Source organism: Lynx canadensis, chromosome F1 (genome assembly GCF_007474595.2).
Source record: "Lynx canadensis isolate LIC74 chromosome F1, mLynCan4.pri.v2, whole genome shotgun sequence".
Taxonomy (NCBI): Eukaryota; Metazoa; Chordata; class Mammalia; order Carnivora; family Felidae; genus Lynx; species Lynx canadensis.
The window spans coordinates 42,245,298-42,262,787 of record NC_044319.2 but is presented as its reverse complement, the minus strand read 5'-3'; the positions used below and the strand labels follow the sequence as shown (position 1 = coordinate 42,262,787).

The 17,490-nt window shown below is 55.4% G+C and overlaps 1 protein-coding gene across 2 annotated transcripts; it reads left to right on the top strand.

Annotated features, from left to right (window-relative positions):
* The first annotated feature begins 5,438 nt into the window (after nt 1-5,438).
* On the top strand, nt 5,439-16,850 carry REN (renin). 2 transcript variants are annotated; one of them, XM_030303370.1, is made up of 10 exons: nt 5,439-5,586; nt 9,808-9,958; nt 10,491-10,614; nt 11,211-11,329; nt 12,203-12,399; nt 14,108-14,116; nt 14,680-14,799; nt 15,176-15,320; nt 15,593-15,691; nt 16,488-16,850. In XM_030303370.1, exons 1-10 carry the CDS (start codon nt 5,489-5,491, stop codon nt 16,647-16,649), a joined length of 1,224 nt encoding a protein of 407 aa, XP_030159230.1. In that variant the 5' UTR covers nt 5,439-5,488; the 3' UTR covers nt 16,650-16,850. The 2 variants fall into 2 exon arrangements, with proteins under 2 accessions (XP_030159230.1, XP_030159231.1); XM_030303371.1 differs by lacking the exon at nt 14,108-14,116.
* The last annotated feature ends 640 nt before the right edge of the window (nt 16,851-17,490 follow it).

The following is a 17,490-nucleotide window of genomic DNA, read 5'->3' as shown; positions in this document are numbered from 1 at the left end:
TCGGGCCTAGGAGTTAAGAAGGGGGACTGAGGGGAGCCGCGAAAAGGGCAAGGGACAGCCATCCTTCTCCCAGCCTTTGAGCTGCAGTAACCAGGAGAAACCAGGGAGGCTACTATTTCTGGGCTCCGTCACCCTCGCCTCTCCTGGGCCTCCTGGACCACAATTTCACCACGGGGGCCTCATGCCCTCAGGAGTCTCTCTCCTGCTGAGGTTATTCACACTCAGTATTCGCCCCTGTGCCCCACTGTCTGGGGCCACGGGAAGTGCTGTGGCAGGCAGGAGACAGGAGACAGGGATGTGGGCAGGGAGGGTACTGGGTCGGAAAGTGCCCAGGGCCACAGGGCACCCAGACCTGTGGGCTGGAAGCCCTGCCCCTGCCTTTGCCACAGAAGATTCTGGTCAACCTAGAGTATACTTGAGGCCCCGGGTGCTCCGTGAAGGGGGTCCGCTGGGCTTCAAAGAGCTCCCTCCCCTAAAGCGCTGTGGGGTGGCCGTGCTCCTGACCGCGCAGCCATAGCTCAGCACCCCCTCTTTTGAATCCCATGGCTCTGCCGGTCACGTCTGACACCCACGGCCACACAGAGGGGCCGGGAGTCACAGGCAGAGCACTCAGCTCTCAGCTCATCCTTCCCCAAGCTCCCTGAAGCCCCCCGCTTCCTCATCTGAACAGTGGGTGCAAGGGCACGTGCTTCCCGAGGCTGCGAGAGAATACAGTCCTTCAGGGCGCAGGGTAGGTGCTCAGTAAAGGGTGCTGCTGTTCCCTGCGTTCACAGGCCGCCGCAAGGCTGACCCCATCTCCCCACTTGCTTTCTCCCTTGCTCCTGCTCTGGGGTTTGGAGAGTGGGGAGGGAGGCGGTGGTCAGTCACCTGCAATGGCCAGGACAGGTCACAAGCTTGTCAGGGTCTCAGGCAGGGGAGAGGCAGGGAGAAGTGAGATTCCGGGACAGCACACCCCACCCCTTGGTGGCTGGGCGGACCCCCGTGTATCACAGGATATGGTGCAGGGGAGACACAGGGCCCCACTCTGCCTCACCCCAGCTATGAATTAGGACCCGTTGTGTACCCTCCCGGGTCTTGATTTCCTCCTGTGTTAGAGGGACACTGGTCCACTCGCTTCCCAGGGCTGCCGTGGACATTGGGAGAAGACACTTCTCCCTCCAGGCGCCTGCCTTCGGCCTGGGACCCTCCCGTCCCACTCACTCAACCCTTGTCACCACTGGACGTGCAGGTCCCGCCTCCTTGTTTACCAAAGACTTTGGCTCCTGGCTTACAGCCTTCCCCCACCCCATGCCCTCTGCAGTCTTTCTGGATGACATCACCATCCACGCAGACGGTGACCCGGCCAGCAGCCTGGCCTCTCCGCTCCTCGAGCGCCCTCCATGCAGTGGCCTCGCCCCCACAGCCCTTTCTGGGCCCACGGTCCTCCGCTTCCTTCCTGTTCGTCCGCCCTGTCCTGTCCTGACTTCTTTCCCACATCCACCTTCTAGGACACAGTCTATCATTCAATAACATCTTTGCTGGGCCCCGAAATCCCTTTGGCTCTCCTCTTCGATCAACACGTGTGGCACCACCCCAGCCCTGGATGAAGCCAGCCACACACTGCCGTGCTGTCCCCACCCAAGCAGCCAAGCACTGTGGTGGTGGCGGGGAGGCAGAGAACAGGGCAGACTGGCTTTCGACGACGATGGTGTGGTCTCCAGCCATTAAACGTTTAATTCCTCCCAGAAAACCCCTGAGTTTCCCTGGCCAGCTTCTTTCATCTTTCCATAACCATTTCTCCGCATCCCTCCGAACCCCGCCCCCATCCCCAGCTCTCAGCAGTGGTCCCTGCTCCCCACTTGTCTGAGAAGAGGACAGTCACCGGACAGAAAGGCCCTCAGCCGCCAGCACCTGGTGGCCGTGCGTGGGCCCTGCCTTCCTGACTCCCACCTGCTCGGGATCTTACTGCCATGATTATCCCTCCTCTCCCCCGAGTCCTTTCCAGGCCTTTAAATATATTCTCTTCCCTCCCACCATTAGAGGAAGGAGGGAGAGGGGCAGGCAGGGAGAGGAGAGGGAAAACCCTTCACTTTGTCCTCACTCGCCTCCAGCCATCACCTCCTCCTCCGTTATCCCTGGCTTCTCAGAAAGGCTGTCTGGGCTACACCGCCTTCATCTCCCTTCTTCCTGTCATTCTTCCACATTCCCTGTCTGGATTCCCGTCCGTCCGCATCACCCAAACAGCTCCCACTAACAGCACCGATGGCCACATGTCTGCCTTGTAACCCACGTCTTGCCTGACCTCCAAGCGGCCCCTCCCACTGCTCACCCTCGCTGCGTAACCTCCCTTCTCCTTGGGCTTCAGGGACACCGGACGGTTTCCCCCTTCCTCTCTGTCCTCTTCTTTGTGGTCTGTTAGACAGGCCGTTTCTCCACCGCTGGGCCACGGAAGCTGGAGTCCAGGGCTTCCTTGCTCTTTCCCCCCCTCCCCTCGGCTAATTGTATTCATATCTGTGACATTCATGACCAATGGCAAATAACACATAAATCTTTCACCCAGGTCCACATGTGCACCTGCCACTTAATGTCACACCTGGGATATTTCTTTCTTTTTTTTTTTTTATTCCCTGCCCCTATCTCCGCAAAGCAACCCCACACTCAACAGGTCCTCAAACTCATGGTCTCCCCAGACCTCTTTCCCCTCTGGAATCCTGATTCTCTTCCACTTGGTATCACCAGGCATCCAGAAACCTCCCTCTCCTTCACTCCCCATATCTCACCCATGACCTAATTTTATTTCCTAAGTTTTTCTCAATTCCATCCAATCTTTTCTGTCTCCACCACGCCCACCTCCCCTAGTCCAAGCCGGTTCCGGTGCCCTGGCTTCCTAACTGGCACGTGCCACATGATTCCGGACCATTCCGAAGTCCTTGCTGAGCCACACCGTAGCCGCAATGTCTTTGCAAAACGCATTCAATTACATCATCGTTCCCGTCTGAACCTGTTTACCCGTTGTGCTCTTAAGGTAAACACAGTGTGGCGTTCAAGAACTTTCACGGTTGGACGCTCAAGTCACGTAGAGTTCTGGGACATACTGCCTTAGCTTATAGGCTGACTCCACCCGTTACCGTGGGTGTGATCCTAGGCACGCTGCTTTCTGAATCCTCCCATATCTCAGCTTCCTCATCTGTAAAGTGGAATAAAATAGTACCACTCCATGCAGTTGTTTTGAGGGTCACATGCATTAAGCACCTAGAGTGACACTTGGCGTTAGCTCTTATCATCTCCGCTTCCCAATCTCCTCTCTCACCCCACTTCCTCTGGTCTCTGTCTAGCCACACTGGCTTCTTTTGGCCCTTGTTCTCATCATGCTTCCTCTCTCCACAGGGCCTTTGCACATGCTGCTCCCATCGGGACTCTATTTCTTTTCCTCTTCAGCTATTCGTTGCCTGCCCATGTCGCCTTCAGGTCACAACTCCAGTGTCATTTCTTTGGCGATGCCTTCCTGGAGTTCCCTGACTGTGCTCGTCATCATTGTTATTTTACATCTACGTTGTGATGATAACCTATTTCTCCTACAGACTGTAGGATCCACAGGAGCAGAAATGGTATTTATTTTTTGTCACCTTTGTTAATCTCGGCATCTAGAAAAATGTCTGGCAACTAATAAATGCTCGATGAATACTGTCTGATGAATGAAGAGAACCAAGGTCTATTGGAATGCTTCATAAATCCTCCTCCAATTTGCCAAGACAGACCCCCCCCCCACACTCTGAGGGGTTCTAAAAAGTTTTCCCCCGGGGGCACCTGGGTGGTTAAGCATCCGACTTCAGCTCAGGTCATGATCTCACGGTTCGTGAGTTCGAGCCCTGCGTCAGGCTCTGTGCTGACAGCTCGGAGCTGCTTCAGATTCTTGTCTCCTCTCTCTCTGCCCCTCCCCCACTCGCCCTCTGTCTCTCTCAAAAATAAATAAACATGAAAGAAATTTTTTTAAAGTGTTCCGCTTGCCCTCAGATACTTTGTTCACTGCCAACCACAGTGCCTGAAAAATTCTCCAATGAGAGTTTACACCAGGAAATGCCAAATCCTCCTGTCGTGTGGTAAGGGTGTCATAATCCCAGAGGTCCAAGCATACTCATTAGGCAACACGTCAGCAAGAGATTTTAGCTTCTCTAAGTCCTTGCTGCTCGCAGCTGGTTGCAGAGCAAAGGACAGAACACTAGCACCCTAGGGCCCACCCAATATCTGTTTCATGCTACAGATTTAGAGACTGAGCCCCAGAGAGGTGGAGGGGTCCAACGTCACTTAGCAAGTTCGTGGTTGAATCAAGACCGGAACCCAGGGGTCCCAGACAACTAGCCCCCAGCTAGTTCCCTAGTTCCTTCGGCTGATAAGTGCGAAGCACCACTTTGGGCAAGAGGCAGAGGCAGGTCTGCGAGGTCACTCTGATACGGGACAGCTGAGGTCCGTGCTCTCCTGGAAGGGCTCGTGTGGCGCCTTGGGAGCCCACAGCAGAAGGCAGGCAGTTCCGGGCTGAATCAGGACCTGCTTCGTGGAGCAGGTGGTGATATTTGAAATGCGCCCCGAGGCATGAGCAAGGAAAAGCCAGGAGAGGGCATCCTCGCCTGCATAAATAGCACCCCTCCTGGGACTTAGGAGTCAGGTGTGTGTATGGAGAGCTGCCCCAGGTTGTTTGTAAACTACAAGGAAAAGGGAAGGTGGCAGAGACGGGCCCAGAAGGGACTCAGGGCCCCGTGGGAAGGGAAGGAGGAGTTGGAAGACCAGCTCCCCCTCACTCCTGAGGGCTCCCACCCACACGAGGCGAGCTGAGGGTAGACACACACCCCTTCCCCAGATTCCTGCGTCCAGAAGCCCATACAAGGCGCTTCTCCCCCTGCCGGGCAGTGGTATTCTCCCCCTCCACAGCTGCTGCTAACAGAGGCTTGGAGGGAGGCGGCACGGAGGCCTCTGGGTCTGGCTCTGTCACAAACAAGCCAGGAGGAGTCACCCGTGTTCCAGAAGGGAACTGAGACACAAAGTGGAAGAAGCCGGTCAGGAACACAGCCGAGGTTAACCTAGAGGATGGCACTTGAAGGGTACGGAGGGTGGAGTCTGGCGGGGGAGGTTGGAAACCTACGTTCTGTGCCGGTCTCAGCCCTGACCGTGTTCTGGAACACTGATGTTTCCCATCAGCCTCTGCCCCGGCGGGGGTCGCAGGGCCAGGCCGAGATGGGGCTGCTGGCGTCACTGGGCACAGCATTGCTTTCCCACAGCCCTCCTTTTCCCTGGCTCCTGAGCTCTGCGTCGAAACCTGGTCACCCTTCACCCATCTAGCTCCGTCCCATCGGGGGGATTTATTACTGGCCGCCCTCCATGTGCCCCCGGATAATAAATCAGGGCAGAGCTAAATCTCAACCGTCCCAAGTGTGGAGCGCATAAAAGGAGAAGGGCTCTGGGAAGCCACAAGGCTTCTGCAGATTCCCAAGAGAGCCGAGCACCCGGGCGAAGCATGGACCAAGGGAGCAGAATGCCTCGCTGGGGCCTCCTGCTGGTGCTCTGCGGCTCCTGCACCTTCGGTCTCCCCGCAGACTCTGGCGCCTTCAGACGGTAACTCAGGCTGGGGGGGCGGGGCGCGGGGGTTCCCACCTTCCTAACACCCCTGGCTTTCTGATATGGGATGTCATCCAGTCCTCATGACCAGGGAGGCGCGGGCCCATTCAGAGAGGTGGCTCGGCCGATGTCACAGGGCCGATAGTGTCACACTACCCTAGTGGCCCGAAGGCCACATCATTTGATCCCTGCCCAGAGCCCTTGCTTCCTGCACAGATCGCCAGGCGAGGCACTCAGATGATTCAGACCTGCCCCTTGTTCTCAAGGAGGTCACAGTCTAATTGTTAAGAAGGGGGTGGTATGGTTAAGCCTACCAAGGAAGAACAATTTAGTGGTTAAATACAAGCCTTCTAGAGTTGAATTGTCTTGGCTTAAATCCCACTCCACTAGAGGAACTAACTAGCTGGGAAAGCATGGGCAAGTTACTTAACCTCTCCAGGTCTCAGTTTACCATTTTTAAAGCAGGGATAATAGCAGCACCTGCTTCACAGGTCTGCTTTGAAGATTGAATGAGAGATATGGAAAGCCCTCAGCCTGATGCCCGAAGGCTGTAAAAACCCAGCTGTTACTAGTCCCACAGGGTGGGTTGTTACAAACTGTTGAAAGAAAGGCTTAAGGCGTGGCCTGAAGGAAGGAGGAGGGAGGCCTAGTAACGCCCACACCCGGTGCCAGGCCCTGTGGGAACTGGGCTCATTAAGTTCCCTGAGTTCACTAAGGCTGAAGGGGGGCCCTGGTCCCTGGCCGGCTCAGTCGGTTAAGTGCCCAACTTCAGCTCAGGTCAAGAGCTCACGGGTTCGTGAGTTCGAGCCCCGCGTCGGGCTCTGTGCTGACAGTCCAGAGCCTGGAGCCCACCTTGGATTCTGTGCCTACCTCTCTATCTGCCCCCTCCCCACTCGCTCTCTGTCTCTCAAAAAGTGAATAAATGTTTAAAAAATATACACGTAAAAAAAAAAGGCTGAAGAAGGGGAGAGGCAGGAGGGAGGGTCTCCAAGAGAAAGGGTTTCAGTGTGGGGAGGGCAGGTGGTGGAAACAGAAGACCTCAAGGTAAGAGCAGGATTTTGTTGCTTTTTAAAGATCTTACTTTATTTTAATTTTTTAATGTTTATTTATTTCTGAGAGAGACCTAGAATCCGAACGAGGCTCCAGGCTCTGAGCTGTCAGCACAGAGCCTGATGCGAGGCTCGAACTCACGAACCGCGAGATCATGACCTGAGCTGAATCTTAACCGACTGCGCCCCTAAAGATTTTATTTTTAAGTCATCTCTACATCCAGCATGGGGCTCGAACTCACAACCCCAAGATCAAGAGTCACACGCTCCACCGACGGAGGCAGCTGGGTGCCCCTAAGAGGGCAGGTTTTCACAGTCCTGGTTGCTAAGCCTGTAAAATGTCGAGGATTTCACAGGATCTTTCCACATATCTCCTCTCAAATTCTCCTCCTGACAACCCAGCAGTCCCATTTTACAGGTGAGGACACAGAGGCTCAGGGAGGTCACGTGTAAGAGGCTGAGCCTCAACACACACTGGGCCTTTTGTTTCCAAAGCCTTTTCACCTGCTTCCAGGCTCCCAGAGAGTAACTGCTAGGGTAGGGGTGCGGGGTGAGAGACGGAGTGCCTGCAGGCAGCCCCCACCCCCAGAGTAAATGTGGAATTGAGGTAAAAACATTCTCCCTGTTCTCTTTAAAAAGCCAGGAAGAGGGGCACCTGGGTGGCTCAGTCAGTTAAGTGTCTTGACTCTTGATTTCGGCTCAGTTCATGGTCTCATGGTCAGTGAGTTCAAGGCCTATGTTGGGCTCTGTGTGGACAGTGCGGAGCCTGCTGGGGATTCTCCCTCTCCCGCTGCCCCTCCCCCGCTTATGCTCATGCTCAAAAAATAAATCAAATAAATAAAAAGAGAAGAAGAACCGGATTGGGCCAGGAGTGGAGAAAGAGGCTTTTGAAACGCAAAATTTTTCCACCTGCTATTTGCACAGTGTCACGCAAGGCACTTTGGGGGATCTGAACACAGGGCCCCATTCTCAAGGTGCTTTCATTGCCTTCTGCACAGTCTTCACATTTATTGAGCAGTGGGCAGCTTGTTTAATCTGCACAGTGATTCTCTGAGGCAGGTACTACTGTTTAGTCCATTTTTACAAAGGAGTCGATGGGGGCTCACGAAAGGCCCGGAGAGGTTGGGTTAAGTTGATCCGAATCACACAGTAAGAAAGGGTTTAAACATGTGCCCACGACTGCTGTGTCCTCACCACCAGACGGCACCACCTCCAGGGGCATTAGGCTGTGCAGTGCAGGCTGCGAGCACCCGAGGAAAAATGGAGCCGGAGCCCAAGCAGAGGTGGGGCCAGTGTGAACTGGAGTTCCTGGGGCAAGCTTCCTGGAGGTGGGATGCATGCTGGGCTTAGAAGAATGGAGAGCTGGGGGCGAGGAAGGGACCTTCTGAAAGGAGAATGGGACATGTTAGGGTCCAGGGCAGAGGCTGTTCAGAGTAAATAGTAGAAAGTGCACCCTCTTCGGGATCAAGCCTTCTCTGCCCTTCCATTTTCCCATCTGTAAACATGGGAATAATAACCTCACCCACCCCAGGGGATGGCTGAGGATAAGATCATAATTGTGAAACGACTTTGTGAACAGCAAACTGTGACACAACTATGACGAGTCATTTCTGTTGATGTGAGGCTGGCTGGCAGGAAAGCTGCATTCGCATAAGGGGGTCCGAGAGTGCCGGGTGCGAGGAGGGAAGGGCGGTACAGGGAGGCCAGCAGCTAGAAAAGAAGACGGGTTCTCCATAAACTGGGCTGCAATCCCAGAACCCCCTGGCCAACAGCTAGGGACATCTCCCCTCAAGCTTCCGCAAAGAGGCTTCCCATGGGAGCCCTGGGGACACTCTCTGGGAAACAAGTCCAAAGACGCCGCTTTGAGTCCCTGCTCCATCCACAACCCTGTGAGCCTCTGCTTCCTCATCGAAATTTTTTCAAATGTTTATTTTTCAGAGACAGAGACAGAGCATGAGGGGGGAGGGGCAGAGAGAGAGGGAGACACAGAATCCAAAGCAGGCTCCAGGCTCTGGGCTGTCGGTCGGCACAGAGCCCGACGCAGGGCTCGAACTTGTGAACCCTGAGATCATGGCCTAAACCGAAGTCGGATACTTAACCGACTGAGCCACCCAACGTGCCCTGTCTGCTTTCCTCATCATTACGTGAGGATAAGGATGGCTGGCCTACGCTCGAAGGCTATGTGGAGGGTGTATAGTGTTTGAAACTGACCAGGTGGCCCCTCCGTATGTTTTACCGGCCCCCACCCAGCCCCAGGGTCTTTAATTCTGCCTCCCAAAGCTGATAGGCGGGTGTCAGGGAAAGGAGCTGAAGGACTGGGACTCAGGCTCAAGAAATCACATCTTTCCACAGGCAGGGGGGCACAGTTACTCTGGACATGCCGGTTGCTCTCCCCACCCCACCCATTCAGTCCCAAGGTTCCAGCCCACAGCCCTGGCTGGGTGTCTACCCTGGCCTGGCATCCTGGAGCCCCGGCAGGCTGCTGTGGGCGCCTGCTGCCACCTACAGGCCTCACACGGCACTGCCCGGTCCTGTCCGGCCTTGAGGGGAGCGTCCCAGCCTTCATCTTAGAGGGGATGTCGCTGTTGCGTTTCCTCCTCTGTCTCCTTGCCTGCCGGAGCTCCTTGAAGGCAGTGATTTTTTTTTTTTTTTTAAAGTTTATTTACTTGGGGGGGGAGGGGCAAAGAGAGAGGGAGGGAGAGAATCCCAAGCAGGCTCCACGCTGTCCATGAAGAGCCCCATGCAGGGCTCTATCTCGTGGTTGGTGACCTGAGCTGAAATCAGGAGTCAGAAGCTTAACCAACTGAGCCACCCAGGCACCCCACTGATGATCTTTATCCTTCTATCTCTAGTATCCACTGGAGTGCAGGCACAGAGTAGGTGTTCGACCTGTAATTATGAAAGGAAGGAAGGAATGAACGAATGGCCTCGTAGTGATGGGGATCAGAACTAGACAACAGAAGGAAGTGTGTTAAGGATTATTTAATGCCAGTGCAGCTGACTCAACGAGGCTTGCGAATTCTCCTTGAGAGGCCTTAGGGCACAAGAGTGATTCTCAGGTGTCTAGGCTAGATTAGGGAGAATTGTACCAGAAGCTTCAGGACTGTGTACCACTGTTATGAGGGAGTACAGAGCTCTTCTGTTTTTTTCTTCCCTCACCCCGGGTCAGGATCTTCCTCAAGAAAATGCCTTCGATCCGGGAAAGCCTGAAGGAGCGAGGCGTGGACGTAGCCAGGCTTGGTGCTGAGTGGAGCCAGTTCACCAAGAGATTCTCCTTTGGCAACAGCACGTCCCCTGTGGTCCTCACCAACTACCTGGATGTGAGCGCCCCTGCTTTTCCGTCTCCTTTCTCTTTCTGGGGCCCAAGGCTCTCTTTGCTCTTTCCATGCTGCCTATGACTGAGTTGCTGAGATGCACAAAGTGCCCTATAAAACTCCCATTTCAGAGCTAGAAAGGTTGAGCCACAGAGGGCAGAAAGGAGCCCAGAGGCAGAGTTAGGTTTGGAACTCAGGAATCCAGGCTCTGGGTTTCAAGGTGGGCAGGGTGGGTATGCGACCTCAGATGCGGGTTTCTGTGACTGGGCTCTGCACGGCGTGCCTGCTTATTGCGTTAGCAGCCCTTCGAGGGGTGGGGCATCATCTTCATTTTCAGTATTCTTCTTTTGCCCTCTTGTTTCACTTCCAGGGAAGTCCTAAGACAGTGCTAAGGGTCCCACCCGGGCCCTGCTGGAAAATGGAAACCCGGGACGGTTGTCTGATCTACCTAATCTCACCCCAGGTGCCCAAGGGGGCATCCAGCAAAGCCCCAAGCTTCCCCGTGCCTCCAGCTGCCTCTTTCCTTTCACCCCCACAGACCCAGTACTATGGCGAGATCGGCATTGGCACCCCACCCCAGACCTTCAAAGTCATCTTCGACACAGGCTCAGCCAACCTCTGGGTGCCCTCCACCAAGTGCAGCCCTCTCTACACAGCATGTGGTGAGCACCCCCCTCTCCACACGCCTACAGGACCTCTCCCCGAGCCCCCTGCCACACTTGGCCAGGGCTGCCTCACACCCTCTGCTACCAATTGAGCTATTTCCTCCCTGCTTCTGCTCCTGTTGCCCCCGAGAGGACAGATGACAATGTCCCCCATTTTCCCGATACGGCCGCCAAGGTAAAATGGCGGCATTAGAAGGCCCCAGCTCACCCAGAAGTCCACTTCTCCCCTTTCCTGAGATTGGGGCCACATCCTCAGACCCACCCCAGGCTCTCAGGGTCTTCCACGCCCTTCCTTAGTCAACACCCTCTTCTCAAGAGCTTACTGGAACCAGAATCTTCTCCTCATCCCAGCCTCAGAATCACTGTGGAATGCTTGATTGGAGACAAAATTCTGAGAGATCTGGGCACGTGACAGGGGCCCAAGAAACACACTCCTTGATTGATGAAACACGTTTTCAAGCCTCCCACCTCAGGGCCTCCCCGCCCCTTCACAGAAGTCTTCAACCACAGGGGGCCACGCCCACAGGCACCTGCCTCCCAGCCCCCCTGCCGGGCCTCTCTTGAACAGACCTGAGCCTATATCCCTCTGCCAGAGATTCACAGCCTCTACGACTCTTCGGAATCCTCCAGCTACATGGAGAATGGGACGGCATTCACCATCCACTATGGATCTGGGAAGGTCAAAGGTTTCCTGAGCCAGGACGAGGTGACTGTAAGTGGGAGTGCCCCAGGTCATCTGACCTCTGCCCTTCTGGTCCCAGACCTCCCCTGCCACTGGAGGGCCCATACTTGGAGGGGGGCGGGGGGTACAGTTCAGTCCACCTTAGAGCCTGGGCAATTGAGGAACACCCTGCCTTGCTGCAAAGAAGCAGGGCCTGAGACAGAGCAAGCCTGAGCTCCTGGGTCCACACTGGGTGATTTATGGAAGCTTTTACGTGTAACTCACGTGAGAGCTTAGCCGGAGCCTGAGGTCACCCAGCTCCGACTGGGCCCTTCACAAGACCCCAGACTGAAATCAGAGTCGGTGTCAGGGTTCAGCAGTACTGGTTTCATTATGGCCAGAGTTAGTTTGGGGGTCAGGCATAGGTTCTAAGATCCTAGTTGAGGTTAGAGTTTAGGATTAAGGTCAGGGCTTGGTTTTCTTTTCCATTTGGCTTGCCTCGGACCCTTCCCATTCTGGGAGTTACTCCAGCCCCTGCTCTAAGCTATGGGAAGGGTACACATGGAACATGAGAGGCCCGTTGTCTGGGAAACCAGGGGAGAAGGTCTGGCTGGGCTGGAGAAATCCTTACCCATAGTGGGGGTGAGGAACTGAGACCCAGTCCTGCCAGTGTGGAAGCTAGGCCCCTGGGGAGAGGGTGTGAGAGCTTCTGGCACCTTGGTGGTTACTGATTGTCAGTACCCCTTTCCAGGTCCTGGGCAACCCCACAGCCTGCATGTGTATTAGAAGAGAGGATATGTGTGGAGGGTTGATAAAATGGTCTTATCCCCAGTTTCTCTACCCTAGGGGATGTGGGTCCTTGACTCCCCCCTGGCCAGCGGGGGAGGCAGTAGGCTTGGTTTCCTCCGGTCCTTCCTCCCACAGGTGGGCGGAATCACAGTGACACAGACGTTTGGAGAGGTCACAGAGCTGCCCCTGATACCCTTCATGCTGGCCAAGTTTGATGGGATTCTGGGCATGGGCTTCCCTGCACAGGCTGTTGGCGGGGTTACCCCTGTCTTTGACCACATCCTCTCCCAAGGGGTGCTAAAGGAGGATGTCTTCTCTGTCTACTACAGCAGGTGAGGCTGGGGCTTCAGGGGCTGAGGCAGGGGTGGCGGAGGGTATCAGGAGAGCTGGGAGAGCAAGAGGGGAGTTGGGACCGGGATGTTTCTGGGTTCATGATTAGGTGATATTCAAGCCGTATGTCGAGCTCCACCAGCCAATATGGAAGTCACTACTTAAATTGAAATTAATTAAAATTTAATAAAATTTAAGTCTTTAGTCACACTAGCCCCATGTCCAGTGCTCGGCAGCCACAATGACTATGGCTACATATTGGATAGAAGATAACAGAACATTTCCATCATTGCAGCAAGTCCTGTCAGCACTCTCTAGAACAAGAGGAAAATGCAGGGTAGGGGTGATGGAAAATAAAGCATTATTGGGACCTGGGACCCTCCCTGTGACGGACCACACAGAAAGCTGGCTTTATTCATTAATCCCTTCATTTATTTGCTCACTCATTGATTCAACAAATATGGCGTGCTTATGTGCCAAGCACTGTGGGAGGTTCTGGGGTGCAGCCGTGAACACAGCGTCCAAAAAGAGTCCCTGCCCTCACAGAGCCTACAGTCAGGAAGGAAGACGGGAAACATTACAACATGACAAGCAACAGGACAGGGGGCCTGGGGCTTGAAGCCCATGGGTGCCTTTCAACTCTAGGCTGAGCTTGTGCGTGGTTGGGCCAGCCTGGGGGAAGCCATTGTGAGCTCTCGCTGCAGGGTTGTGATCTGCTCCAAGCTGTGGGTTTGGGAAGACCGGAAGAGCTGGAGGCGAGGGAGGTGAGGGTGGAGGGAGGGTCAAGGTCGGAAGAAATTGCACAGGTAAAATGGAGAAGAAGGAAGGAAGAAAAAGAAAACGGGAGGCATTGAGCAGAGGCCACCGGCTGGCTCTGGGGCAGCATCCTCGGGAAGAGCTGTTGTTGAGCTGGAGCACGGCCAAATGGTGACCAGTCGAGAGGTAGATGTGGGCGTCAGGAAGCAAAGGGCAGGTGTAGAGTGCCCTGAGAGATTAGACAGGGGAGCGTCAGGAGGGGTGCAGGCTGAGATGCAGAGGGAAGCGGAGACAAGAAGGGTGGGTGTTTTAAAATGCTAGAGGAGGCACGAGCATGCTTGCAGGTGGAGGAGGAAGCCAATGGAAAGAGAGAGAGAGATTGAAACTGGAAAACGGAGGAGCTAACTGAGGGCACAGGAGCCTGGCAGCCGCAGGAGGGAGAAGAATCCAGCAAACAGGAAGAAGGCGGGCCTTGTTAAGAGGGCCTGCCTCTTCCTTGACCCTGGGGCAAGAAGGAAGGAACAGGCAGGGGATCTTGAAATGTTGGCAGAGGGGCAGCGGGGGCAGGTGCTATAGCACACGCGCATACGTACTGAATGTTGTAAGAGGGCAATGCATTGCACCGGCCCGCATAACGCGTGCACACCTAAACCGCCTGCACACGTATGCTGGGAAACCCAGCCCATGTGTGCACCCTGGAAACCAGCCCGAGGGGAGGCCCCGCGCGGTGGGAGGCGTGCGCTGGGAGGAGAGGAAAGCAAGGGAGTCCGCTTTGGACTGGGCACCAATCGCCCCACACACCACCCGGGGGACTTCCGGCAAGTGACTTCACCTCTTGGTGAGTCCAGCACCTAAAGGGTAAAAAAGAGGGCATAACACCCACCCTGGCCAACAACAGGCTGGCGAGGCCCACCTGCAACAGAGACCTCATTTCTGCTCTCTCTTTCTCTGCAGAAATTCCAAGTAAGGAGCTGAAACCCACCCCACCACTCCGCCTCGCCTCACATGGCCCTGACCCTCCTGAACACCCCGTCCAGATTCACATACGCCACCAACCCACCAGCCCAAACTCACCTCCGCAGGCCCAGGCTCTGCCAGATGCCTAAGTTTTCCACCCCTCCTTCCAGCTTGCCTCCTGCCCCTTGCCCACCCGCACCCAGCAGGTCCCGGAGACCACCCCACCCACACACCTGTTCAACCTGCAGCAACTCAAACCCAAGTTGGGAGCGGGGGGGGGGGGGGGATTCTCATCTTGCTCTCGACTCACTGTCCTTGCGCCCGTTCCTTTGCCGTGACCTTGCTGGGGATGTTTAATCGGATGCAGCTGGACTATTCTGGAACCACCTCTGGTTGGGCTTGGGGAGGGGCGAGAACGGTGGAGATGTGTTTCTGCAGCTTCCCAGCCTTGCTATCCTTTCCGCCTTCCTCTGCCCCCCAACCCCTGTATCCGTGCCCAACATCCCTTGTTGCTGGGGTGCTGGGGCTCAGAGGTCACGGATCTTCAAGAGCTCTGATCTTTCCTTTAGGAATTCCCACTTGCTCGGAGGAGAGGTTGTGTTGGGAGGCAGCGACCCCCAGTATTACCAAGGGAACTTCCACTACGTGAGCGTCAGCAAGACTGGCTCCTGGCAGATCAAAATGAAAGGGTCAGGAACCCTCAACCCGCCCTGCTCTCCCAAAATGCTGCTGCCGGGGGAGGGTGGGAGTGGGATGGGGTACTGTCTCCATCTTGTCCTCTCTCCTAATGCAGTCACTTCTTAAGGCCCAGCCAACGTTTGCTGAGTGCTCTGTCCAGGGATGGGGAACGTGGAGATATGAAAAACAGAGGGGGGAGGGACTACGGAGAGGAGGTGGCGGTCACCAGGCCACGTGCTGAGGGAGGGGACCGGCACCTTTCCTCCTCCAGGGCATCACTGGGACCACCAGCACGGGCCTCCTGTCACCTGCCTCGCTCAGGGAAGCTTGGCGGCCTGGTGGTGTCCCATCAGCCTTCCGTCTGTCTGACTCTCTGGCCTCCCTCAGGGTGTCGGTGAGGTCGGCCACCTTGGTCTGTGAGGAGGGCTGCATGGTCGTGGTGGATACTGGCGCATCCTACATCTCGGGTCCCACCAGCTCCCTGAGGCTGCTCATGGAGACCTTGGGGGCCAAGGAGCTGAGCACAAACGAAGTAAGCTGGGGGAAGCGGGGACACCGGAGGCTGTGGGAGCATCGCCTGATCAGGCCCCCCCAAATTACCGCTGGGAGCATCAGGTCCCAAAGGGGGCCGCTTCGGGCCTTGCCCTCCTCTCCTCTCTTGCCACGTGTGACTTGGTGTCCCCTAGGGAGAGGGCGGGCCACGTGCGCAGCCCTCTCCAGCAGAGGAGCCCGGCCACAGGCACAGGGCTGTGTCTGCCCCGGGGGCTTCCCACACTCACGGGGCTCCCTTTACCTTCCCCTCAGTACGTCGTGAACTGCAAGCAGGTGCCCACACTCCCGGACATCTCCTTCCACCTTGGAGGCAGAGCCTACACGCTCACCAGCGCGGACTATGTGTTAAAGGTGAGGCTCCAGGCGGCCCCTCGACCACAGGGAGGACGGGTGGGCAGGGGCCCTCTAAAAGGGACAAGTCTTTATGCATAGATCCCGTGCTCAGTCGGTGCTTCTCAAGCTTAGCTACATATTAGAGTCACCTGGAAGCTTTTTTTTTAAACTATTTTTATTGAAATTCAAGTTAGTTAACATACAGTGTAGTCTTGGCGTCAGGAGATTCACCTCTTACATATGACATCCAGTGCTCATCCAGAAAAGTGGCCTCCTTAATGCCCCTCACCCATTTAACCCATCCCCCCCCACTGAGTCAGCTGGAAACCTTAAAAATCCCAGTAACAAGCCACATCCCCTACCTATTAAATCAGAACCTCTAGGGGCACCTGGGGTCCGTGTTTTCAAAACTCCCCGGTGATTCCAATAGGCAGCCAGGTTTGGGAATCACTGTGCTCATCCCCTTGTCTCCATCCTGTCAGCAAATGCCCCCAGTAATGGTGTGCTCCTATGCTCTTATGCCCTTCTTATACTCAACAGATTTAGGGCAGTTAAACACAGTAACTTGCCTAGGACCAGAAGTTCTGCCGGGCTGTTAGCTCTTGAAGGTCTCACAGTGTATGGTTTGCCCAGTGTCTAGCTAAGTACCTGCATCCAGGAGGATGTATGGTGGGGTGAAAGGCCAATGGAGGCCCAGGATGCATGGGGGACGGAGGGGGTTGTCACTGAGGATGGCTGCTGGGGTCAGGCAAGGCCAAGGGAGGAGAATGGTAATGTGCCAGGCAGTAGGGAAAACCCTCTTGCTTCCTGCCAGGATCCCTACGGTAATGATGGCCTGTGCACTCTGGCCCTCCATGGTCTGGATGTCCCACCGCCCACTGGGCCTGTCTGGGTCCTGGGCGCCAGCTTCATCCGCAAATTCTACACGGAGTTTGATCGCCATAACAACCGCATTGGCTTTGCCTTGGCCCGCTGAGGCCCTCTGCTGCCCCGGTTGGACCCTGCCTTCAGCCCTAGCCTGGAGCTAGAGCACTCTCTTGGACACTCCCCTGCCTGTGCCTGTGCTCTCACGCAGGGGCGTGGGGTGTAGAGCTCCTCCCAGACGCTCACCCTGCCTCCAGCATCAGCTCTTCCCTGCTTTGAGAACAAACAGAAGAATAAAGACTTCATGTTCACAACCTCTTTGCACCTGGATTCACTGGGGTCTGAAATGAGAGGCGCAGCCGTGTATCATGTGCAGACAGGAATGTGACACCAAAAGACAGACTACGCACTCACCTGCACGCACAGGCTCCTGCGTGCAGGGCCGATGCCATTCATCCCCGCTCAGGTGGAGTTATTTGCACACAGTCGTTTGCTCCCTCCGGCCCCTGCAGGACCAGGGCTAATGCCATGCTGGTAGATTATGGGCCAGAAAGATGCTCCAAGCTGGTAGAAGCCAGACTCGAGCCTCTCATGCACTGCAAACCCCCTAACCCCCGACGATGTCACCGTTTATACATGTAGTCTAAGACACCATCACCTGGAACTATAGAACGCCAGAGATCTGACATTCCCATTTTAAATTTTTTGAAATGCTTTATTTATTTGATGGGGGGAGGCGGGGCAGAGAGAGAGAGGGAGACACAGAATCCGAAGCAGGCTCCAGGTTCTGAGCTGTCAGCACAGAGCCCAACGTGGGACTCGAACCCGTGAACCATGAGATCACGAACCAAGGCAAAGTGGAACGCTTAACCCACTGAGCCACCCAGGCACCCCGATATTCCCTTTGTACATGTGGGGAACCTGACGCTCAGAGAATGGAAGGCATTTGTCCA

Coding starts and splice junctions, on each gene's coding strand:
- REN (XM_030303370.1), top strand. CDS start 5,489: ATGGACCAAGGGAGCAGAATGCCTCGCTGGGGCCTCCTGCTGGTGCTC. Junction 14,800..15,175: donor TGGCAGATCAAAATGAAAGG/GTCAGGAACCCT, acceptor GGCCTCCCTCAG/GGTGTCGGTGAGGTCGGCCA. Junction 15,321..15,592: donor AGGAGCTGAGCACAAACGAA/GTAAGCTGGGGG, acceptor CCTTCCCCTCAG/TACGTCGTGAACTGCAAGCA.